Source organism: Oratosquilla oratoria, chromosome 36 (genome assembly GCF_046742065.1).
Source record: "Oratosquilla oratoria isolate Oo_2021 chromosome 36, ASM4674206v1, whole genome shotgun sequence".
NCBI lineage: Eukaryota > Metazoa > Arthropoda > Malacostraca > Stomatopoda > Squillidae > Oratosquilla > Oratosquilla oratoria.
Window position 1 is genome coordinate 34,284,032 of NC_134812.1, and position 20,000 is coordinate 34,304,031.

Consider the following 20,000-nt stretch of genomic DNA (forward strand, 5'->3'; position numbering starts at 1 on the left):
CATCGTCCGCAAGGGATAGGTTGGTTCTGCAGCAACTCATGAAGACATAATTCGGTGTATACACACACACACACATGCACACACTTATGCACACACATATACACACATGCACACACTTATGCACACACATATACACACATGCACAAACATACACACGCACACACATGCACACACACATACACACATGAACACACACACGCGCGCACACAATACACACACACATGCACACACATACACACACATGCACACACACATACACTCATGAACACACAACACACACACATACATACACATGCACACACACACACACACACACACACACACACACACACACACACACACATGCACACACACACACACACATGCACACACACACATGCACACACACACACACACATGCACACACACACACACACACACACACACACACACACACACACACACACACACACACACACACACACACACACACACACACACACACACACACACACACACTTACACACACACACATACACGCACACATATAAACGCATACAAGATCACATTGTATACTGGAAAAAGTTGTAGATTTTGCCAGTGCTCGTTTGACTATGAATATTTTAGAGAGTGAAGTATTGATATTGACTAGACTGTTAACCACATGAACGAATTTCAGTAAACAATTTGCTGTCTGCAATTGGTTCCATGATCACGCGCCTTTAATTAAGAATATATATATATATATATATATAATATATATATATATATATATATATATATATATATGTATAAAGATAAGAAAATGGGAGTGAAAATGAGTGGATCATGGTAAGGCAACGTTTGTAACAGAACAGCAGCATTCAGACTTGAAGATGACAATAACAGCAGGAACATTTCAGGGGAACCCCTGGTAGACGACATGACGTCACGACACAAAGTAAATGCGAACATGGAAAATGATGTATTCTCCCATTTTCTCACTTGCGACACACGTTATCGTGGATCATCGAGCTTACAAATCCTTCTTCCTTCTTGTGCTTCAGGGCACAGGTCTGCTGCACAAGGCTGTCCAAGGCGGGCACACCAAAGTCGTCGACTACCTCAGCAGCGACTATCCCGAGTCACTCGAAGTCACGGACAATGTAAGTAACCTGCATGGAGAAATGATTCTTGACCCCTTCCTTACCTGATTGATCTTTTTCTTTTTTATATAATTGCCTTCAAGTGATTTAATTTCCGTGGTGCATCCGCGTCCTCAAAGCCCCGGATGAAAATAAAATCTGAATAAAATTACTTACTGGCAACTAGAGCAAACCATTAGTTTAGCCTTTTACTGTGTTAATCATAGTATCTATTGCCATGATCGATAGGAGTGTAGAAATCGCATTGTTCCTGTGAAACTGATTTTCCCCGCCGGTCAAGAACATCTGCACTGTGTAACTTTACTCGCGTGTAACAGCAAGCAACCGTCTACTGAAACATAACGTTTAGCAACAGACAATTTTGGGTATGTGTATATATGTGTGTTTGTGTGTGTGTGTGTGCATATGTGTGAATATTGGTGGGTGTATGCATGTGCGTATGTGTAGGTATTCGTGTGTGTATGTACATATGTATTTACCTAATTGTGATATACAGGATAGAAAGTATGCTTGGAGCCCGTCTGTCTCCATTAATATTTTTCCTTCATACCTTGTGTGTGTGTATGTGTGTATGTGTATGTAAGTATGTGTATGCATGTGTGTATGTATTTGTGTATGTATGTGTGTGTGTGTACAGTATGTGTGTGCATATGTATGTGTATGTGTGTATGCATTTATGTGTGTGTGTGTGTATCTATGTATGTATGTGTGTATGTATGTATGTATGTCCATTATGCTTTTTAAAGTTTTTTGGGCGACAAATAATTCATAATGAAGACACTCAGATCCTTTTCCTCTTTTGTGGTTATTGATATTTTCTTTCTGTCGTCACATGACGTCATGACAATCATTTCTTGTACTCTGCACTTAACTTCATCTTCCACTCCCGGCTCCATTTGCAAACCTTATCTAGATCTTCCTGCGACAGTTTACGCCCCTCAGCATTTTTCTTTTCCCCCCCATGAATTTAGCGTTATCAGCGTACAAATTAATGAGTGTATATATGCATATACGCACACACACACACACACACACACACACACACACACACACACACACACACACACACACACACACACACACACACACACACACACACACACACACACACACACACACACACACACACACACACACACACACACACACACACACACACACACACACACACACAGTGCATTAGCGCCAGGAATAGAGCAGAGTGGACATTAGGTTTCTTTGCTAGGACGATTACGAATAAAAGCGGAGAGGTAGCTGTCAAACTCTATCTGGCGTCAGTTAGTTAGTTAGACCCGACCTTGACTATGCGGTACAATTTGGCTTCCGTCCTATAGAATGGATATCAATCCACTGGAATCAATACAGAGGAGAAGGACCAAAAGGATACATGGGCTCAGAAATTTACCTTACGAGGTCTGGCTTAGACACCTTCATCGACACTTTCTAGAATGACGCAGATTGCGGGGTGATCTAATAGAGGTGTTCAAGTGTATCAAGGGATTTAACAAAGGTGATACAGACAAAGTCATCATATTAAGGCAACAAGACAGGACTCGCAGGAATGGATTTCAATTGGGCAGACTTAGATTTAAAAAGGAACTAGGCAAGAACTGGTTAACCAATAGTGGTCAGTAAATGGAATAGACTTAGTTACCATGTAGTGAGCGCAGAAACTATTGGTTGTTTTGAGAGAAGGTTAGACAACTTTGTGGGTGGAGATGATAGGTGATGTATGAATATATATATATATATATATACTGTGTGTGCGTTTGTGTATGTGTGCGTATGTGTGCATGTGTGCACGTCTTCGTACTTGTGTTGAGAAAAAAAGGAAAATGTAACAGAGGCTCTGGTACATATGTCGTAACACGTATACTTTCATAGTTTCATTATTCCTGTTCTTCTTTTCGTGTTTGAAGTAGGCTCTGGCGTTTCGTACCTCCTGTTGTTGCAGCTGTTCTCCTTTCTAGGTATCCAGTGGCTGCTGATCAATACAGCAATATATTACTTTGTACCAAGCTCATTATTTCAGTCCTCTTTATGTCTTGCAGCACGTTTGCTTCGAGGGGCGCTTGAGCTGAGGCGACAGTGGGGGGGGGGGAAGGTGTGGGGAGCGTAAAATAGTGTTGATGAAATAATGTAATTATGATAGTATTATTAGGTTACAATTATAATGATTATGGTACCTTTATCAGGACGTTTTTATTGTGATGTGAAGTGAGGGGTGAGTTGAGAAAAGAATAAGGAAATTGGGGGATGTCAAATGAAGAGGGTTGGAGGGAGGCGAACGTAAGAGTATAATAAAGGGATTACAGGTATACTGTGTGGGGAGGAAGGCTTGATTTGTAGGAAGGAAGAAGGAGGGAGAGGAAAAGTAGGAGGAGGAGGAAGAGGAGGAGGAAGGAAGACGAGGAGGAAGGAAGACGAAAAAGAAAACGAGAGAACACGCATGCTGGGAGATTAAATGATTGCAAGGACGATAGAGAACTTAAATAGGGTGGAAGGAGAAGGTAAGTGGGGTTTAGTGAAAAGGTGAAAGTACTTTATGTAGTCACTACTGAAGAGAGCGAAAAGTCGAGGACGTACACAACATATTTTCTTCTGTTTAATGTCAACTAAAAGGACGCTTTTGTGACAAGGTTCTCCATTCACACTTTCCAGATTTCGATCTATATTAACGACTTTGGTGACGTCACCAGGACGGAGGGAGGGAAGGGTTAATGAAACGCTTTGTTTATGTTGTGAGGGAAGTTTGGTTGGTTGGACGACGTGACGTCACGAGTGGCAGCGGTTTCTGGAACGGACAACGTGAGCGCGTCGGAATGTGAATAACTGCCATTCTTGCCATGCCATGCCATGCTTGCTTGCTTGCTTGCTAGCTCAGAGGCGAAATTATTTTGTGTGGTCATGACACGTACATTTGCGGACGTGTTTGATATATATATGTATTTGTTTAGTGTGTATCTGTACACAATAGTTTGCTGATAATGATTTTCCTTTTTGTAAACAGAAACTAATGTTTAACAGCAACAGCATCGAGGGTCAGAGGTTACTTTTTGGCCTTAGGGACGTGATTTCTTTAAATCTTTATCTTGGCTAATTCAGGACGATTCTATTCAGTTAAGAGAGGGCGGGGTCGGACGGGGGGGGGAGGGTGAGTTCAGACTTGGGTCGAAGGTAAAAGTAAACTGGTATCGATCTTGCCTAAGTAGCTCGGTGGCTATGGTTAGATGCCAACGGCTGACGGTGATTGCTAGTCGCCCCGGCTGTCCGTGACGTCACGCTCTGCTCGCTGCTAAGCGTCCCCTGACGTAAACTCCTCATCTTGGGTTCTGTATTCGACAGTTTTACTCAGCGTACAAGAAACGATGTTCAAGTATATGAACTTTTAAATAACTTTATTTACTTTTATAATTGTTTGAACTGCAGAGTTCATATTCACTGAAAAGAGCTTACGGGGAATGATCATGGGGGAGAGGGAGTGGGGGAGACGATTTTTGATTGATTGATTGATTTATTTATTTATCATTTGGGAGAATAGAGAAAGACACGACGCGTCCGACTGGTACGAACTCACGCCAACAGATCAGTTTTGACATAAAAAAATATCAGAAAAATGCTAGCAATGTCTCTCCTACCAGACAGTGAGTAAAGGATCAATCCCCTTATGAAATCAGCCACTTGTATTGACGTGTTTCAAAGAATATGGAAATCAAACGGACACATGATGGAGAAAAATTCGAAGGAGACTAAGCTGTTGAAAAGAACGTGCGTGACCGCATACGTGCTGGGAGTAGACTTGTGCCAAATGTAATTGAATACGATCCAGGGATTTCACACCTTGCGACACTTCTTCCAGCGCAATGTCTGAATAATAATAATCAAGGGGGAATCTGGCCTCCGGAAGGAGGAAGTATTCTGATACCTAGTCCCTCTCCCTCTGCAGGGGTTGCCGTCACATACTGACAGCGATCTGGAGACGGTTAAACGGTGTGAGGGGAGAGGGGACCACAACACAGCCACAACAAGCATGACACCAACGGTCATACCCACGCCTGCACCCGTGCTTAAAACAACCTCCTCCTCAGTTGATGAGAAGCAGCCAAGTACCTCGGAACCGGAGGGGTGCGCGAGTGGGGGGAAGGCAGTCGAAAGAAGCGGAGTGAAGGATCTTAATCAGGGAGTATCTGATGGTAGATCCGAAGGGAGGCAACTGGTAACGGAGGCGAGAGCCTCTTCTACCGCGGCAGGAAAGAAAGAAGGGGGAGGACAAAATAAGCTGGAAGCTACGGGGAAGTCCTCTGGACCCGCGCCCAAGAAGGTGACCGTCGGGGAATGGGATGAACTTGAAATAGCTCATGTTAACGCTTCCTCTGGCTCACCGGACAAAGGAGCCACTGGAGGGGGAAGAGGAGGACGAGAAGGAGGACACGAAGCAATCGATGTCATCGATCTCGGAGAAAGTTTCAGTTTTACAGGAGATGGCGGAGGAAACATGATCCCGTTTTCAGGTTCTGTTGTCAAGAAGCGTCTGTCTCGAGGTCGTCGCGTGCGACTGCCCAAGCTGGAGGGGTCTTCCAGTTCTGCTGTTCCTCGTCGGTCGGTTGCAGGAAAAAGTGGCGTACCTTTGTTCCGGCTGAACAAGCTTGGGGCAAATAGTCACAAGTACACGGTTAGAGTAATAAGCCATAAAAGTTGGCTGGAGGATGACACTAGTTTGGAAAGATACACATCAGCCTTGGGGAGTCGAGCTCCGAAAGGTCGGGGCCGTCTTGCTTACCTGAGCCACCTTCAGAGGATGCAGCGAGGGCGTACGGATTCTAAACCAGATAAGCCTCACGCGGCGGCAACTGAGGACCTATTCCATTCGCGCTCAAGTCTCCGTCTTCCAGACATACTGAACCGCCCACTACTGTCAAAGAGTACCACGCAAAGTGGTAAAGAAAGGCCATCCACTCCTGCCCCCTCCCCGGCTCCACCTGGTCAGGGGGCGACAGGTGTTACAGGGGACCCAAGCTCCCTTGGCCTCACCTCAAGCACCAAGACGAAGAAGCTTGGGGCAATCTTAAGCAGCCTGGTGGAAGAGGATGGAGAGGAGGGTGGTTCCGTTGTAAGGTCAGACGGAAGTGGAAAGCGGCGATTCGACAAAAAAGAAAGAACAAAGGAAGTAGACGAGATAGATGGTAGGGAAAAGAATAATGATGATACTAGTCTGAAATCTATGGATGGTAAAGAGAAACGACAGTTGGGATCAGCCATGCAAGACGGAGAAAGGGATGTAGAGAATGTAGAACGCGATCTTTTACAAACCAGCCGAACTTCTTATCTTTCATCAAAGAATAAGAGCAGAAGAGGAAAAGGTGTACCGTTAGCCACCAATTTAAACAACAAAAAGATAAATGACAAGCGCGTTCAAAGAAAGGACCGTATCAAAGACAGTAGAAATGTCCAGTCAAGTTTTGACGATGTTCCGAAGGATGGTTCCACTACTAAAGAGGTTTCAGAAGTGAAGAAGAGGTTCCACCCTTTCACTGAAATTCGCTTAACAAAACTTCTCTCCGATATCAAAGCTCAAGTGGCAACAAGTATGGCCACGATTTTTGGTAAGGAACCAGGAAGAAGAGAGGATAATACAGTGAAAACTGTGCACGTGCCTAGGTACTACGCTATCCGTTTGGTCCAAAACATTGTAGAGACGGCCAGTCGGGTTGTCAATAGTGAACAAAATAGAGGCAAAGCGATAATGACGAAGTTCGGGTAAGCAATGTTTCAGATCACGTTAACACCTTTAAAAAATTGAAAGAAAGATATAGATCCTTATTAGTAAACGACGTAAAAGAAAGAAGATGGTGGACAGCAGATTGATAATGTTTTGAGGGCAGTGACAATTATGATGTAGATAACTAACCGGAAGAGTACCTCGCACCTAATTTGGGTCACAACGTGTATGGCCTACAAGCACGAAAGGATCAATGTTAGATGTGAATCAGATCATGCTACAGCACTTCCACTTGTAAACAAATACTTGTCGACTCGAGGAAGATGGAGGGAAAGGGGTCGAGTAGAAAGTCGTTAATTTCAAACGGGGAGGGTAGGTGTGACATGCAAAGGAAGACCGACTACGACACTATACTCATTTTCTTTAAACGAGAGAAGAAAAAAAATCTTCGCTAATATGTAAATTTTTGGATTGTCATTCTCGGATTTTAATGGATTGCAGTTTTTACGAAGAAGAAGTAAAAAGGAAATAATGAACAATTCCAATTCAGTAAGATCTGAGGATTACAAATAAAAATCAACACAATAACTAGTGAAAAAACATGTCTCGTTTAATAAACGGGGTTTAGATAAAGTGATAAACTTGGCAAAGCTAAAGAAGCTTTAAAAATACAAAAGAGTTTAGGGAGCAGGAATAAGGAGAAAGAACAGAATGAAAAATAATAGATAACAATCAGCTTGAGGCTTAGCGTGTGGAAGTTACGTGTATCACACAGTCTACTGCTTTTCGATAATGACGATCAAAAAGTCATCAAACTCTCTCTCTCTCTCTCTTTTTGTCTTTGCCTCTGTCTCTCTCTATCTCTCTGCCCCTCTCTCTCTATCTCTCTGCCCCTCTCTCTCTCCCTCTCCCTCTACTACTCCCTCTCCCGATCTCTCTCTCTCTCTCTCTCTCTCTGTCTGTCTGTCTCTGTCTGTCTCTCTCTCTCTCTCTGACTCTCTCTTTCTCTCTCTCTCCCTCCCTCTCTTTCTCTCTCCCCTCCCCCCTCCCTCTCTCCCCTCCCCCCTCCCTCCTTACCTCCCTCTCTCTCTCTCTCTCTCTCTCTCTCTCTCTCTCTCTATCTCTATCTCTTTCTCTCTATCTCTTTCTCTCTCCTTTCCTCTCTCCCTCCCTCCCTCCCTCCCTTCATCCCCCCCCCCTCTCTCTCTCTCTCTCTCTCTCTCTCTCTCTCTCTCTCTCTCTCTCTCTCTCTCTCTCTCTCTCTCTCTCTCTCTCTCTCTCCCTCTCCCCTTCCCTCCCTCCCTCCCTCCCTCCCTCCCTCCCTCCCTCCCTTCATCCCCCCCCCCCCTCTCTCTCTCTCTCTCTCTCTCTCTCTCTCTCTCTCTCTCTCTCTCTCTCTCTCTCTCTCTCTCTCTCTCTCTCTCTCTCTCTCTCTCCTTCCCTCCCTCCCTCCCTCCCTCCCTCCATCCCTCCCTCCCTCCCTCCTGCCTTCTCTCTCTCTCTCTCTCTCTCTCTCTCTCTCTCTCTCTCTCTCTCTCTCTCTCTCTCTCTCTCTCTCTCTCTCTCTCTCTCTCTCTCTCTCTCCTTCCCTCCCTCCCTCCCTCCCTCCCTCCCTCCCTCTCTCTCTCTCTCTCTCTCTCTCTCTCTCTCTCTCTCTCTCTCTCTCTCTCTCTCTCTCTCTCTCTCTCTCTCTCTCCTTCCCTCCGTCTCTCCCTTTCTCTCCTTCCCTTCCTCTCTCTTCCTCCCTCCCTCTCTCTCTCTCTCTCTCTCTCTCTCTCTCTCTCTCTCTCTCTCTCTCTCTCTCTCTCTCTCTCTCTCTCTCTCTCTCTCTCTCTCTCTCTCTCTCTCTCTCTCTCTCTCTTTCACTCTCTCTCTTTCACTCTCTCTTTCTCTCTTTTGTTATATTATCCAATATATAGTTGCTTTTCCCTGGAACAAGTATTGCTCCTGTAAAAACGACCTCTCAGCGACTGGAATGCGTATGAGGGACGTGATGATTTTGGGAATGGAGGCATGCAGTCCACACTTATTTAGTCCCAAATCTATAAGACCTGGCTTAACCGCATTTGTTCTCATGTTGTCAAACGGCCTCTTTGGGGCTCTAATGTCACCGAGGATAGAAGCGCTGGTTATTGCTGACGAAATACTCGTGCTGTTTAAGATATTCAAGCTCCTGAGCATCACAGAGCATTTTCATATGCTGAGTCGAACATTCTTGCACCAGTAACAATGATCATAACTTCTAATTCTTCACGTGATGCCTGGTACCCAGTCAGCAATATATCCGAAAAATTGATAATTTAATTTGCACTTCACATCTTTCGTAGCGATGACAGTGTCGTGTATTCTCTTCATGGTGAACAAACAAACAAACAAACAAACAAACAAACAAACAAACAAATTTGCCTCTGTTAGTTTCTTCAAAATAATTTTGAACAATTCTTGCTACACGTCTTCCACACGAAATTCCTTAAAGGAAGTTTTTCCTTCCTCATCTGACCTGAGCTTTAAAAAGGCTTATGGTCCTGGGGTTGGATTTATAAAAGATTCTAACCCCTAAGTCTAGACATAAATCTTCGAAAGGGCGGATTTTAACCTAAATCCCTATATCTACGACCTAAATGCTTATGTCAGGAATGTCTAGACATAAGAACATTTAGGTCGCCGACATAAGCAAATAGGTCGCTGACATAGACATTTAGGTCGCCGACATAGGGATTTAGGTAAAATCTCCGCCATTTTGAAGATTTATGTCTATACTTAGGGGTAAGGATCTTTTATAAATTCGGCCCCTGATGGAATATTCCCTCTCGTTCTTGGAAACTGTGCCTCCGTGCCGACTCCCTGCCTAAGCAAACTCTTTCGTCTTTGTGTGTCAACCTGTCACTTCCTCCTACGCTTTATGCTGGAAATAGGCATGCACTCAAACTGTCCCAGAGAAAGGTTACAGGTCTCAAGACTCTGACTACCGTCCTATAGCTTTGATTTCTTGTTTTTTTTTCATTTGAATATTCGAGTTATTTTTTAAAAGGGAGAGTATGAGACATTGGCCCACCCTTTAGCTCTCTAGTAGGTGATGCGGTTTCAGTTTTCTGCACTGAAACCTAACGTCTTTGTATAACTCTAGATCGTCTTCTTTGATGGATTATAGTGAGAGCCATCATTTTGCACTAGATATATAAAATCATTTGATGAAGTCTGCACATAGCTTTGATTTCTTAGTTACTCTTATTGCGTTATCTATTCCTCTCTCTGATCACTCACTTCTGCTGCTTTACTTTCTGTTCGTTCATTAGCTGTTGTTGTAGACGGTTGTTACTCTTCCTCCATGCCTGTGACCTCTTGCATCCCGCTAGGTTCAGTTCTATCTCTAATTTATCACCATTTGTTCATAGATGCTTTACACTTTTCCTGGCAACGTTACATTTGTCTCCGTCGTTTTCCAGACGTCCTTATCAGTCTGAGTTCTGTTCTTCGAGAGGGATCGCTGCAGAACCCATGACTTCAGACCCTTATCGTATCTGACTGGGGCAAGGAAAACTTGGTGTTTTTCATCGCTACCTAGACTCGATTTCTCCACTCCTCCACAAAATATTCCACGGGGCTATCCCGTTTTCTTTGATGACACATGACTTTTTCCTTCCAACACATTAAACACTCTTGGTTTATCCTTCAATAAACTCAACTGTAAGTCTGTACCTCAGTTATTGACGATGCAGCTCGAATGAAATGAGGGGTTTTGTACTGCTTTTAAAATGTCCAAACTTCAACTCAGTTCCTGACCCTATACAGAGTACGTGCCTCGTGTTTGGGACGACTCACTTGAATCAGTATTCCTGAGCAGTGCCAAAATTTTCCACATGATTAACGTTTCTTTTCACTCTGACGAACTCCAGCCTTTCCCTCTCATTGCATTTTGTCTCTCGTCTATTGTTATTCCCATGACCTTTGTTCTTCTGAACTGTGACTGCATGCCTCTTCTCCCGAGGAGACCACGCAAAGTTGTATATATATTTCGAAACGCCTCATCTTTTTGGATGCTGTTACTTTATGTAAGAACCAACCGTTGCGCTATAGCTTTACTTCCACTGGGAGGAGGCTCTAGGTGTCTCTTCGCCATGGCAAATTTCCACCTGCTTATGGTTTAGACTCGTAAAAAAAAAAAAAAAAAAAAAAGAGGAATGGCATACTTCTCTTTCTTTTCTTTCCGGACGGAGAGGGCCGACCAGAGGCGGACATTAGATTTTTGTACTGTTTAGCCTTTTTTTTTTGTTTTCGTTCTTTGAAATGTGTGTTAATGATAGGCCAGATCCACAAGTGCACTAACTAGTCTAGAATATTTTTTCTTAATCGGAGTTCCACAGAGCACTAGGGATCCATTGAGGGATAGTGATAGGTTGATCATAAGCAGATTTTTTTTTTCTTAAATAGTTTTTGTTTCATATCATATTCGAATTTTTCTTTGTTGATAAACTTGAAACGACAAGTTATTACTATTATTATTATTATTATTATTTTGCTTAAACCGATTACAGAAAAATCAATGAAGAGTTTTTTGACATGTAAGCTGTAAGTTTATGAAAGTGAAAGAGGCTAATACGTACATACATATAACAAAAGGCCTTTTCTTCCTTGTAAAGCGCGGATTAGGTTAAAGCATATACTCGCCCCGCGCCCACCCCACGCCCACCCTAGAACTCGTCCATTGTTCCTTTCGCCTTAGCATCTCATGGACAAGGGGTCATCCCTGTTCCCCGGCACACCGCTGGGATCAAGAGCAACGTATGCTCCGTATAAAGATACTCGTAAATAATAGTTTTTATGCACTTGGTTCCGTTCGCCATGACTGCGCTCTGCAAGGGGAAAAAGGTTGAAAAGTGCTGGTTGAGAGTACAAGCTTATTCAGTATAAAAACCAATTAAATGGTTGGAAGATGTGCCTTATCAGACGTTACAGGAGTCATTGTGTAGATAGAATAGAGTATATATTAATCGTAATGGACATGTAGCATTCAAGCACGATTGTAGAGTTCGTAAGAAAGAGGTCAGGTTATTTTGTGAAGTGATCCAGTCTAACTGGGAATTTCAGCAGTTTTAGGGGAAATAAGGGGGAACTATTTTTGAAGAAGTGAAAAATTGATATTAATATTCTGTGACTTACGTGAGTGATGTAGAATAGTTTGATTCTTAACTAGATTTGCATACATAATGTCTGCATTTAACATACCATTGTTATGAAAAAGAAAGAAGACGATGGTTGTACTATACAGAGAATCTTAGGTCTTGTCCATTGACCAAGGGTACTAGCAAGATGAAAAAAGTCGTATGACGTTAACAAGAAGAAGGCAAATTCGCCCTGATGGGTAGTCATCGCCGTAATCTCAGGCGAAACAAGCCACGCCTTCTTTGCTTTCTGGCCAATCACAACACTCGCAGACCCATCTTCGGCCAATACACGTCATTAAGAAACGATCCTGATTGGTCAAGGAAGACAAAATATTGGTTTATTTCTTCAGGGACTCTGTTGTAACTAAACTTATAAGTTTGAGGTATTTCATATCACTGATATAAACAGCAAACCATAACTATGGTGAATACATACTAGAACTGGTGTGGGATATATGCATCGCGAGGTTGCTGAGATTACTTAACTTTATGACTTTTTATTCAATTGATGGTAAAAAACTCTGTAGGGATTTTGTTTTCGCTATTGATAGACGACTTTGTTCATCTAGGAGTTGGATTTCGCCCCGAAGGGGCTAACCCGTCCTTGAGGGACGTTGAAGTTAAAGTGTGGTCACTGTGACTTCGCTCTAATGACGAAGTAACTTCATGTTGGGAACTGTCAAGTGAATATTATCGCAACTGACTGATTATTTTTTTCATCTTTGTACATGATGTGCCTTTACAAAGTGACTTAATAATAAAGTATTTTTAGTGAATTATTTCATTGTTGGTTGTGAACTGTTATGTTATTAAGAGGTAAAGTTTGAGTAAACATTCTGTCCACATTCGGGGAAGGAGGCGACGTGACGTCATGTCGACTTTGGGGACATTTTCAATAGATGTAGACAGACTTTGTATACTCAGACTTTGACAAAAACAGTTGTTATTTATAGCATAGTTCGAATTGTTTAGCTACAATTTGGGAATGAAGTTCTTAATAAAAGTATTTCTTTGTGAACTACATACTGAGTATCTATTAACCTGCATCCACAAACATAAGTGTTATCACGAAATATCATCGACAGTTCTATAATGCCTTACCCCTTTCGCACCATGTAATAATTTTTTTTTATTTTTATTTTATTTTATTTTTTTATTTTGCTTTTAACTGGCGATATTATTCAAAGGGATGACACCTTGTTGGTAGTCAATAATTTTGGGGCCAAAGTGACAGCCCTACAGACCAGTCACACAACATTCGTTGATGGCTGAAGACTAATCGCCTATCACATAACCGTGTTGGTCCCTTTTAACTTTTATCTTTTTCTTCTGCTTTCCTTTTTACCATCTCTCTGATTCCACCTCCTCGGCGTAATATTATTCCTAAAAATAGAAGCGCTAGTTTAAAACGACAGAATATAATTCTTGTTGTCACATAAACACACACACACACACACACACACACACACACACACACGGTGGCGCAATTGGTAGAGGCTCAGACTCTCAGCACGGTGGTACCGGGGGTACTGGGTTCGAATCCTGCCCAGGGCTGAAATTAATTCAGTATCGCTGCGCCTCGAGTCGTTACTCCAACTCTCGTGGGCGGGGAGTTGGGTGTGTGTGTGAGTGTAAGGTCATAGCATTACCCATAGATCGGTCATACGAGCTCTAAGCTCTCTTTCGGGAGGGAAATAGCTGTCGATCACGAGTCCAACACGTGATCCAAAGACCAAGGTGACACACACACACACACACACACACACACACACACACACACACACACACACACACACACACACACACACACACACACACACACACACACACACACACACACACACACACACACACACACACACACACACACACACACACACACACACACACACACAACATGGCTGAAATATTTTCAGTATCGCTGTGCTGCGAGTCGTTACTCCAACTGTTGTGGGCGGGGAGTTGGGTGTGTGTGTGTGCGTGTAAGGTCGCATTACCCATAGATCGGTCGTATATATGAGTTCTGAGCTCTCATGCGGGAGGGAAATAGATGTCGATCACGAGTCCAACACGTGATCCAAGACCGTGGTGAATCACACACACTCAAGGGGACATGATAAGAAACTCAAAGATATAGAAGAGACCTGAAAAAAAAAGAAATTCCACACAGTGTGGTGCATATCTGGAACAAACTGGATAAAACAATAGTGTGTGCAAAAACTGTACACGAATTTAAGAACAAACTAGACACTGCGAGATACCAAGACGGGGTACCACGAGCATAGCTCCCCTTCCCATAAGATACAACTAGGTAAATACACCCCCCCACACACACACACACCTAGAATCCCCTGCACGTTATGTGTTCAAATTAGACTAGTTTTAAAATCTACACGAGTTATATATTGTTAGTGTATCAGTGATGGTGATGATGATGATGATGATTATTATTATTGTTACTGTTATTATTGTTATTGTTGTTGTTACTATTTTTGTTGTTGTTATTGTTGTTATTATTATCATTATTATTATCATTCTGCTATTATTATCATTATTCTGTTATTATTATTACTGTTATTATTTTGGATAGATCTAAATGAGTGCATAGAGGGATTACAAAGACAAGAGAAGAGAAGTAAAGCACAAGGTAAAGGAGGCGAAGAGGAGAGCAGATGTGAAATGGGGTAAGAGTGTGAAAGAAATTTTTGAAAGTAATAAAAAGATGTTTTGGAAAGAAATTAAGAGAGGAAGAGGAGGCGAATCAAGTAGAGAAGAAAAGGTAAAAGGTGCAGATGGAGAGATGATAATGGAAGAGAAGGCAGTAAGAGGAAGATGGGCAGAGTATTTTATGGAGTTGCTAAATGTGAAGGAGGATAGGGAGGGAAAGGTAATTGCAGTGGGAAGTGCTAAGAAAATGATCGTGATGAGTGAGGGAAATGGAGGAGAAATAAGGAAGGATGAAGTGAAGGCAGTTGTTAAGATGATGAGAGCAGGTAAGGCACCTGGTCTGGATGGATGACATGCAGAATGTCTGAAAAAAGGAGGTACAGTTATGATGGACTGGCTGATGAGGTTATTTAATGTTTGTTTGAGAGAGGGTAGAGTGCCGGAGGACTGAAGAAGTGCCTGTATAGTTCCACTTTACAAGGGAAAAGGGGACAAGCGTGAGTGTGGTAGTTTCAGAGGGATTAGCTTGTTAAGTGTAGTTGGGAAGTCTTGTGGGAGGATCTTGATTGACACGATTAGGAGAGGAACAGTGTAGATTTAGGAAAGGTAGAGGTTGCGTAGATCAGGTTTTTGTGGTAGGACAGATATGTGAGAAAGCTATAGGAAAAGGTGAGGGTGTCTTTTTGGGCTTTTATGGATCTGGAAAAGGCCTATGACAGGGTAGACAGGAAGGCACTGTGGGAGGTTTTGCAGATATACGGGATAGGAGGAAAGCTTTTAGGAGCTGTCAAGAGTTTTTATGAGAGTAGTAGAGCATATGTCAGGATTAGAAATGGAGAGAGTGAGTGGTTTGAGGTAAAGGTGGGACTTCGTCAAGGATGTGTTATATCGCCCTGGCTGTTCAACTTATACATGGTGGTGCGAGAGGTAAATGCAAGGGTGGTGGGTCAGGGATTGGAGATGGTTAAAGAAAATGGAGAAAAGTGGGAGGTGAGCCAGCTGTTGTTTGCGGACGACACTGCGCTTGTAGCAGGATCAGAGGAGGAATTGAGGAAGTTAGTGACAGAGTTTGGGAGAGTGTGTGAAAGAAGGAAGCTGAAGATAAATGTGGGTAAAAGTAAGGTGGTGAGATGTACAAGGGGTGAAAGTGGCAGCAGACTGGAAGTGAGGTTTAAGGGAGAGAGACTGGAGGAAGTGGATAGTTTTAGATACTTGGGTGCAAATGTTGCAGGAAAGGGAGGAGTGGAGGTAGAATGTAGATTGAGAGAAGCTAGTAAATGCCTTGGTAGATTAAAAAGTGTAATGAGAAATAGACATTTGTGAATGGATGCTAAGAGGAGATTGTATGAAGGAGTGATTGTGCTGACAACACTGTACGGGCCAGGAATATGGAACATAAGAGAGGAAGAGAGAAGGGATCTGGGAACGGATGCAAAAAAGAGATTCTATGAGGAGGTGGGGAGAGGGCTAGGGCTGCTTTTGTGTTAATGATATTTTGACGCAGCCCGAAGGGATTTTTCATCTGCTTCTCTCTCTCTCTCTCTCTCTCTCTCTTTTTTAATGAGGTGAAGAAAATGGAGGGAAGGGGGTTGTTACCGATTAAGTGAAGTGGTGTTGCGGTGGATGTACTGTGTCTTGCTACATTGATTCTGACCCAGGACAGTGAGTGGGTTACAGGTATGACACATCATCCACAAGGAACTAAAATGAGAGGTGAGAGGGAAGAAAGAGTTGTGTAGGGGAGTGGAATGGGTAGGAGTAGGTACGTGCTTTTGACGTGGCTATCTACCTTATAAGGGGAAAAAGCTCTTGGTATATATATATTTATATAAATATATATATATATCTATATATATATATAGACAGAATTACACCACACCCACACACCTACGCCAAGAATAGTAAATCTGAGAATCAGAACCAGAGAGATAAACAAGAAACTTCATGGTAGTGTCCACCTCCCTCCCTCCCTAAGACGAAAGACTGGAATGGATTTAAACATAGAGAATTTTTTTTCAGATATGTCCCTTTCCATAGGAAAGGTTATTGATCAAAGTGACACTATAATTCTTGTGGGAGCTTCAACTGTAAGGAGGTGAGTTGGGAAGAGTGGGGAATAATATGAGTGAAAATTTCTGAGATAGTAGTCAGGTCAATATTGCGATAGATAATACAATGACTCAGCGGGTCAAAGATGTGACACAAGTAATAGAAGTAGACACGGCAGCAAAACTGGGATGCTATTTTCCAAAGAACCCGATGTTTTTGGCTCGCAGGAATATATGTGTTCCATAGGAAAAAATGATCATGCAGCACTTGAACTTCATTTCGTAGATGGGAATATGAAGCCAAATAACGAATCGTGCAGACGAAGTAGACACAGATTTGGGAAGGCAATTATCATAGAGCTCAGGGATTGTTTTGAAGGACATTGAAAGGAAGTAATGATTACAAGAGAAACGGTGAAGAATTGAGGAACCTTTATAAGGTTCTGCGACTCTGATGTGAACGAATACATGCCAAAGGTTACTTGGAAAATGAACCAGATAAAGGATTGGTTTAGTAGGAAGTATGAGACAGCGAAAACATCGGAGATATGGCCTAGAGAAAATAAAGAATGAAAAACAAAGCAAAATATAAAATAACAAGAAATAAATGCACAAGGATCTGAAGAGAGGAAGAAAGGAAATTTGGAAAATAGGAAAAATATTATTGGTAAATTTCGTAGAATAAAAAAAAATCTAAAAGATTATCAACGGTAAACTGATATACAGGGATGGAATAGCTCAGCCAAGAGTGGAAAGAGATGTGTATGAAGATGCATCAACTCAGAGGAAAAGGGTGTGGATGGGAAAGTTAGTTTAAGAAATTATTAGTGGATTCCTGGACTTTCAGATACTCAAGGGACAACTGACGCACAGGATTGGCAGCCTTATTATGTGTCCATTGGAAGAAAGAATAATACCACAGGACTGGACTAGAGTTGTGCCAAATCATAAAGTAGAAATTAAGGAGGAATCTCTGAACTATAGGTTGTCTGCCCAGCGTGGTAGCTAAATTATATGAGACGATTGTGAGCGACAGGTGGGTTGAATTCCTTGGAATGAAAAAAGGCTCAAAGTCAAATCGGTTTCAGAAATGGAAGATTGTATCGAACCTTTTAAGCTGTCATTCAAGAGCAGACATGCTGCGCGAGAGAGGGTTGAGTGGATCGTGTGCAATTAGATCTGCAGAAAACTTTCGATATAGTACCTCATAAATGACCATTATGGAAATTAAAGGATATTGGAGGATTCAGCAGAAGTATTTTTGAATGGATGAGGGGTTTTCTGAGATAATGATATATGAGGATAGCAGTAAAATATAAAAGGATAAAATGTTAGGACGGAGGACATTGATTAATGGAGTTCCACATGTCAGTGCAGGTACCCGTAGATGCTATGGTGGAATGATCGAGAAACTACACTAATGTATGCAGACGACGCAAAGACCATGAAGAGAATAGACTTTAAAGAAGACTGTAAATTGTTACAAAACTAATTAGAGTATGTATCTAGAGTAAAGCGTGGAAGATGAACTTTAACACTAACAAAGGCAAGTTATTGGAAGTGGGTAAAATTAGTAACATCACCAATGACTTAGTGGGAAATGACGCAGTTAAAAAATGAGGAAAGAGATCTAGGAATATTTGTCGTGGATAATCTTTCACCCAGCAAACTCGTCAGCACGATTGTGGGCGAAACGTATAGATTGTTGATGAACATAAGAGTACCTTTTGAATTACATGGACAAAGAGATGGTGAAAACACTCCTAGAGTATGGAATCCATCCTAGACTAGAGTATGCATTGATGGTGGTGAGTCTCTATACAAAGTGAATATTATATAACAAAATAAAATAAAATTATAATAATAATACTAAGAGCAGCAACCAAGTTGTTCCCCGGTCTAGTGAAGAAACCATACTAGGACAGGTTAGAACCATTAGACCTGCCCTCCTATAAGACAGAAGACTGACAGGCGTCTTAATCGTGGTGTCCAAGTAAATGATAGGATTGGAGAAAAATGATAGAAAGGATGGATTGATTTAGGTCGGGAAGGTGTCATGAACTCACGGGAACAAAGTGAAGAAGACTACATGCGTTGGAATAGCCTAAAATAAGACAACTCCCATTTAAAACCATAAATGAATGTAGATCATTCCCTGTATAATACAACTAGGTAACACCCCCTCCCCAACCAGGTATGGACAAAAGAGCACCGGTGCCTGATAGGACCTCAAATTGTGGAGAACAACTGATGAAAAAGATTCATGAGGTTATTATGCATTCCCTAGAAGAGGGGAAAGTGCCTAGACATGGGAAAAGGGCCAATGTGGTTCCAGTTTATAAGGGAGGAAACAAGGAGAAATCCCTAAATTATAAACTAGTGTCTTTGACCAGCATGATAGCAAACTTTTGTGTAAGAATTGTGAAAGACAGGTGGACAAAATATCTAGAATAAAGGAATTTTTTTTACAGATAACTGATTTAGATTCAGAAAAGGGAGGTCATGCGCTTAAAGATTGTTGATTTTTTACTAAAGAACGATCGATGTGATACAAGAGAAATGAATGAGTGGATGAAGCTTTTAACAAATTACTGTTTCTCGTAACAAATTACGATGGGAATTGTAACATACAAGAGTATTTAAAGAGATTCTGTGGGATGGATGAAGGACTTCTTGAAGGACATATTAATGAGGGTGGTTGTAAAATATAAGGTGTCATGTTGTAGGGAAGTGATTAGCGAGGTTCCACAGGGCTCGATGTTGGCGCCGCTGATATTTTTGTTTTACTTTAAAGACGTGATGGGTTGGAATATCATTACACCAGTCTATTTATTGATGATGTAAAGATCATATATTCTTATCAGACTCATAGAGGTGATTAAAGAGATTTAAAGAGGCAGAACGGAAGGACATTAGAAGTTAGAAATGACCAGTTTTCTTTCTTGAGTGGAATTTAGTCTCTAATCATAAAAGAATACTACAAGACTCTGGTCTTTAGGGATCCCACTAAGGTTCTTAGAATACTGACGTCATAAAACTTAAGGAGTTAGTACCCGGTAGAGGGTCAAGGTTATGAAGACTAAAAACTGATGATGATTGCAAGTAATTACAGACAGAAGGAAGGTGTTGATAAGCAGTGAAACTGTTTTTACCTGAAAATACACATTAAGAATATTACAGGAGAGACATAAGTGGAGTGTCACCACATGGTAGAAAATGATGAAAAACTAAACGAAAAAATAATTCATCCAAGATTGGAGTACGTTACAGTAGCGTG

At 41.9% G+C, this 20,000-nt stretch overlaps 1 protein-coding gene across 1 annotated transcript in view; it reads left to right on the top strand.

The window, feature by feature from the left end:
• Positions 1-20,000, top strand: part of LOC143018957 (uncharacterized) — a 194,824-nt gene that overhangs the window by 43,870 nt on the left and 130,954 nt on the right. The window contains exon 5 of the mRNA XM_076174588.1: positions 1,026-1,124. Coding sequence (XP_076030703.1) covers positions 1,026-1,124 — 99 coding nt within the window. The remainder of the gene's footprint in view (positions 1-1,025; positions 1,125-20,000) is intronic.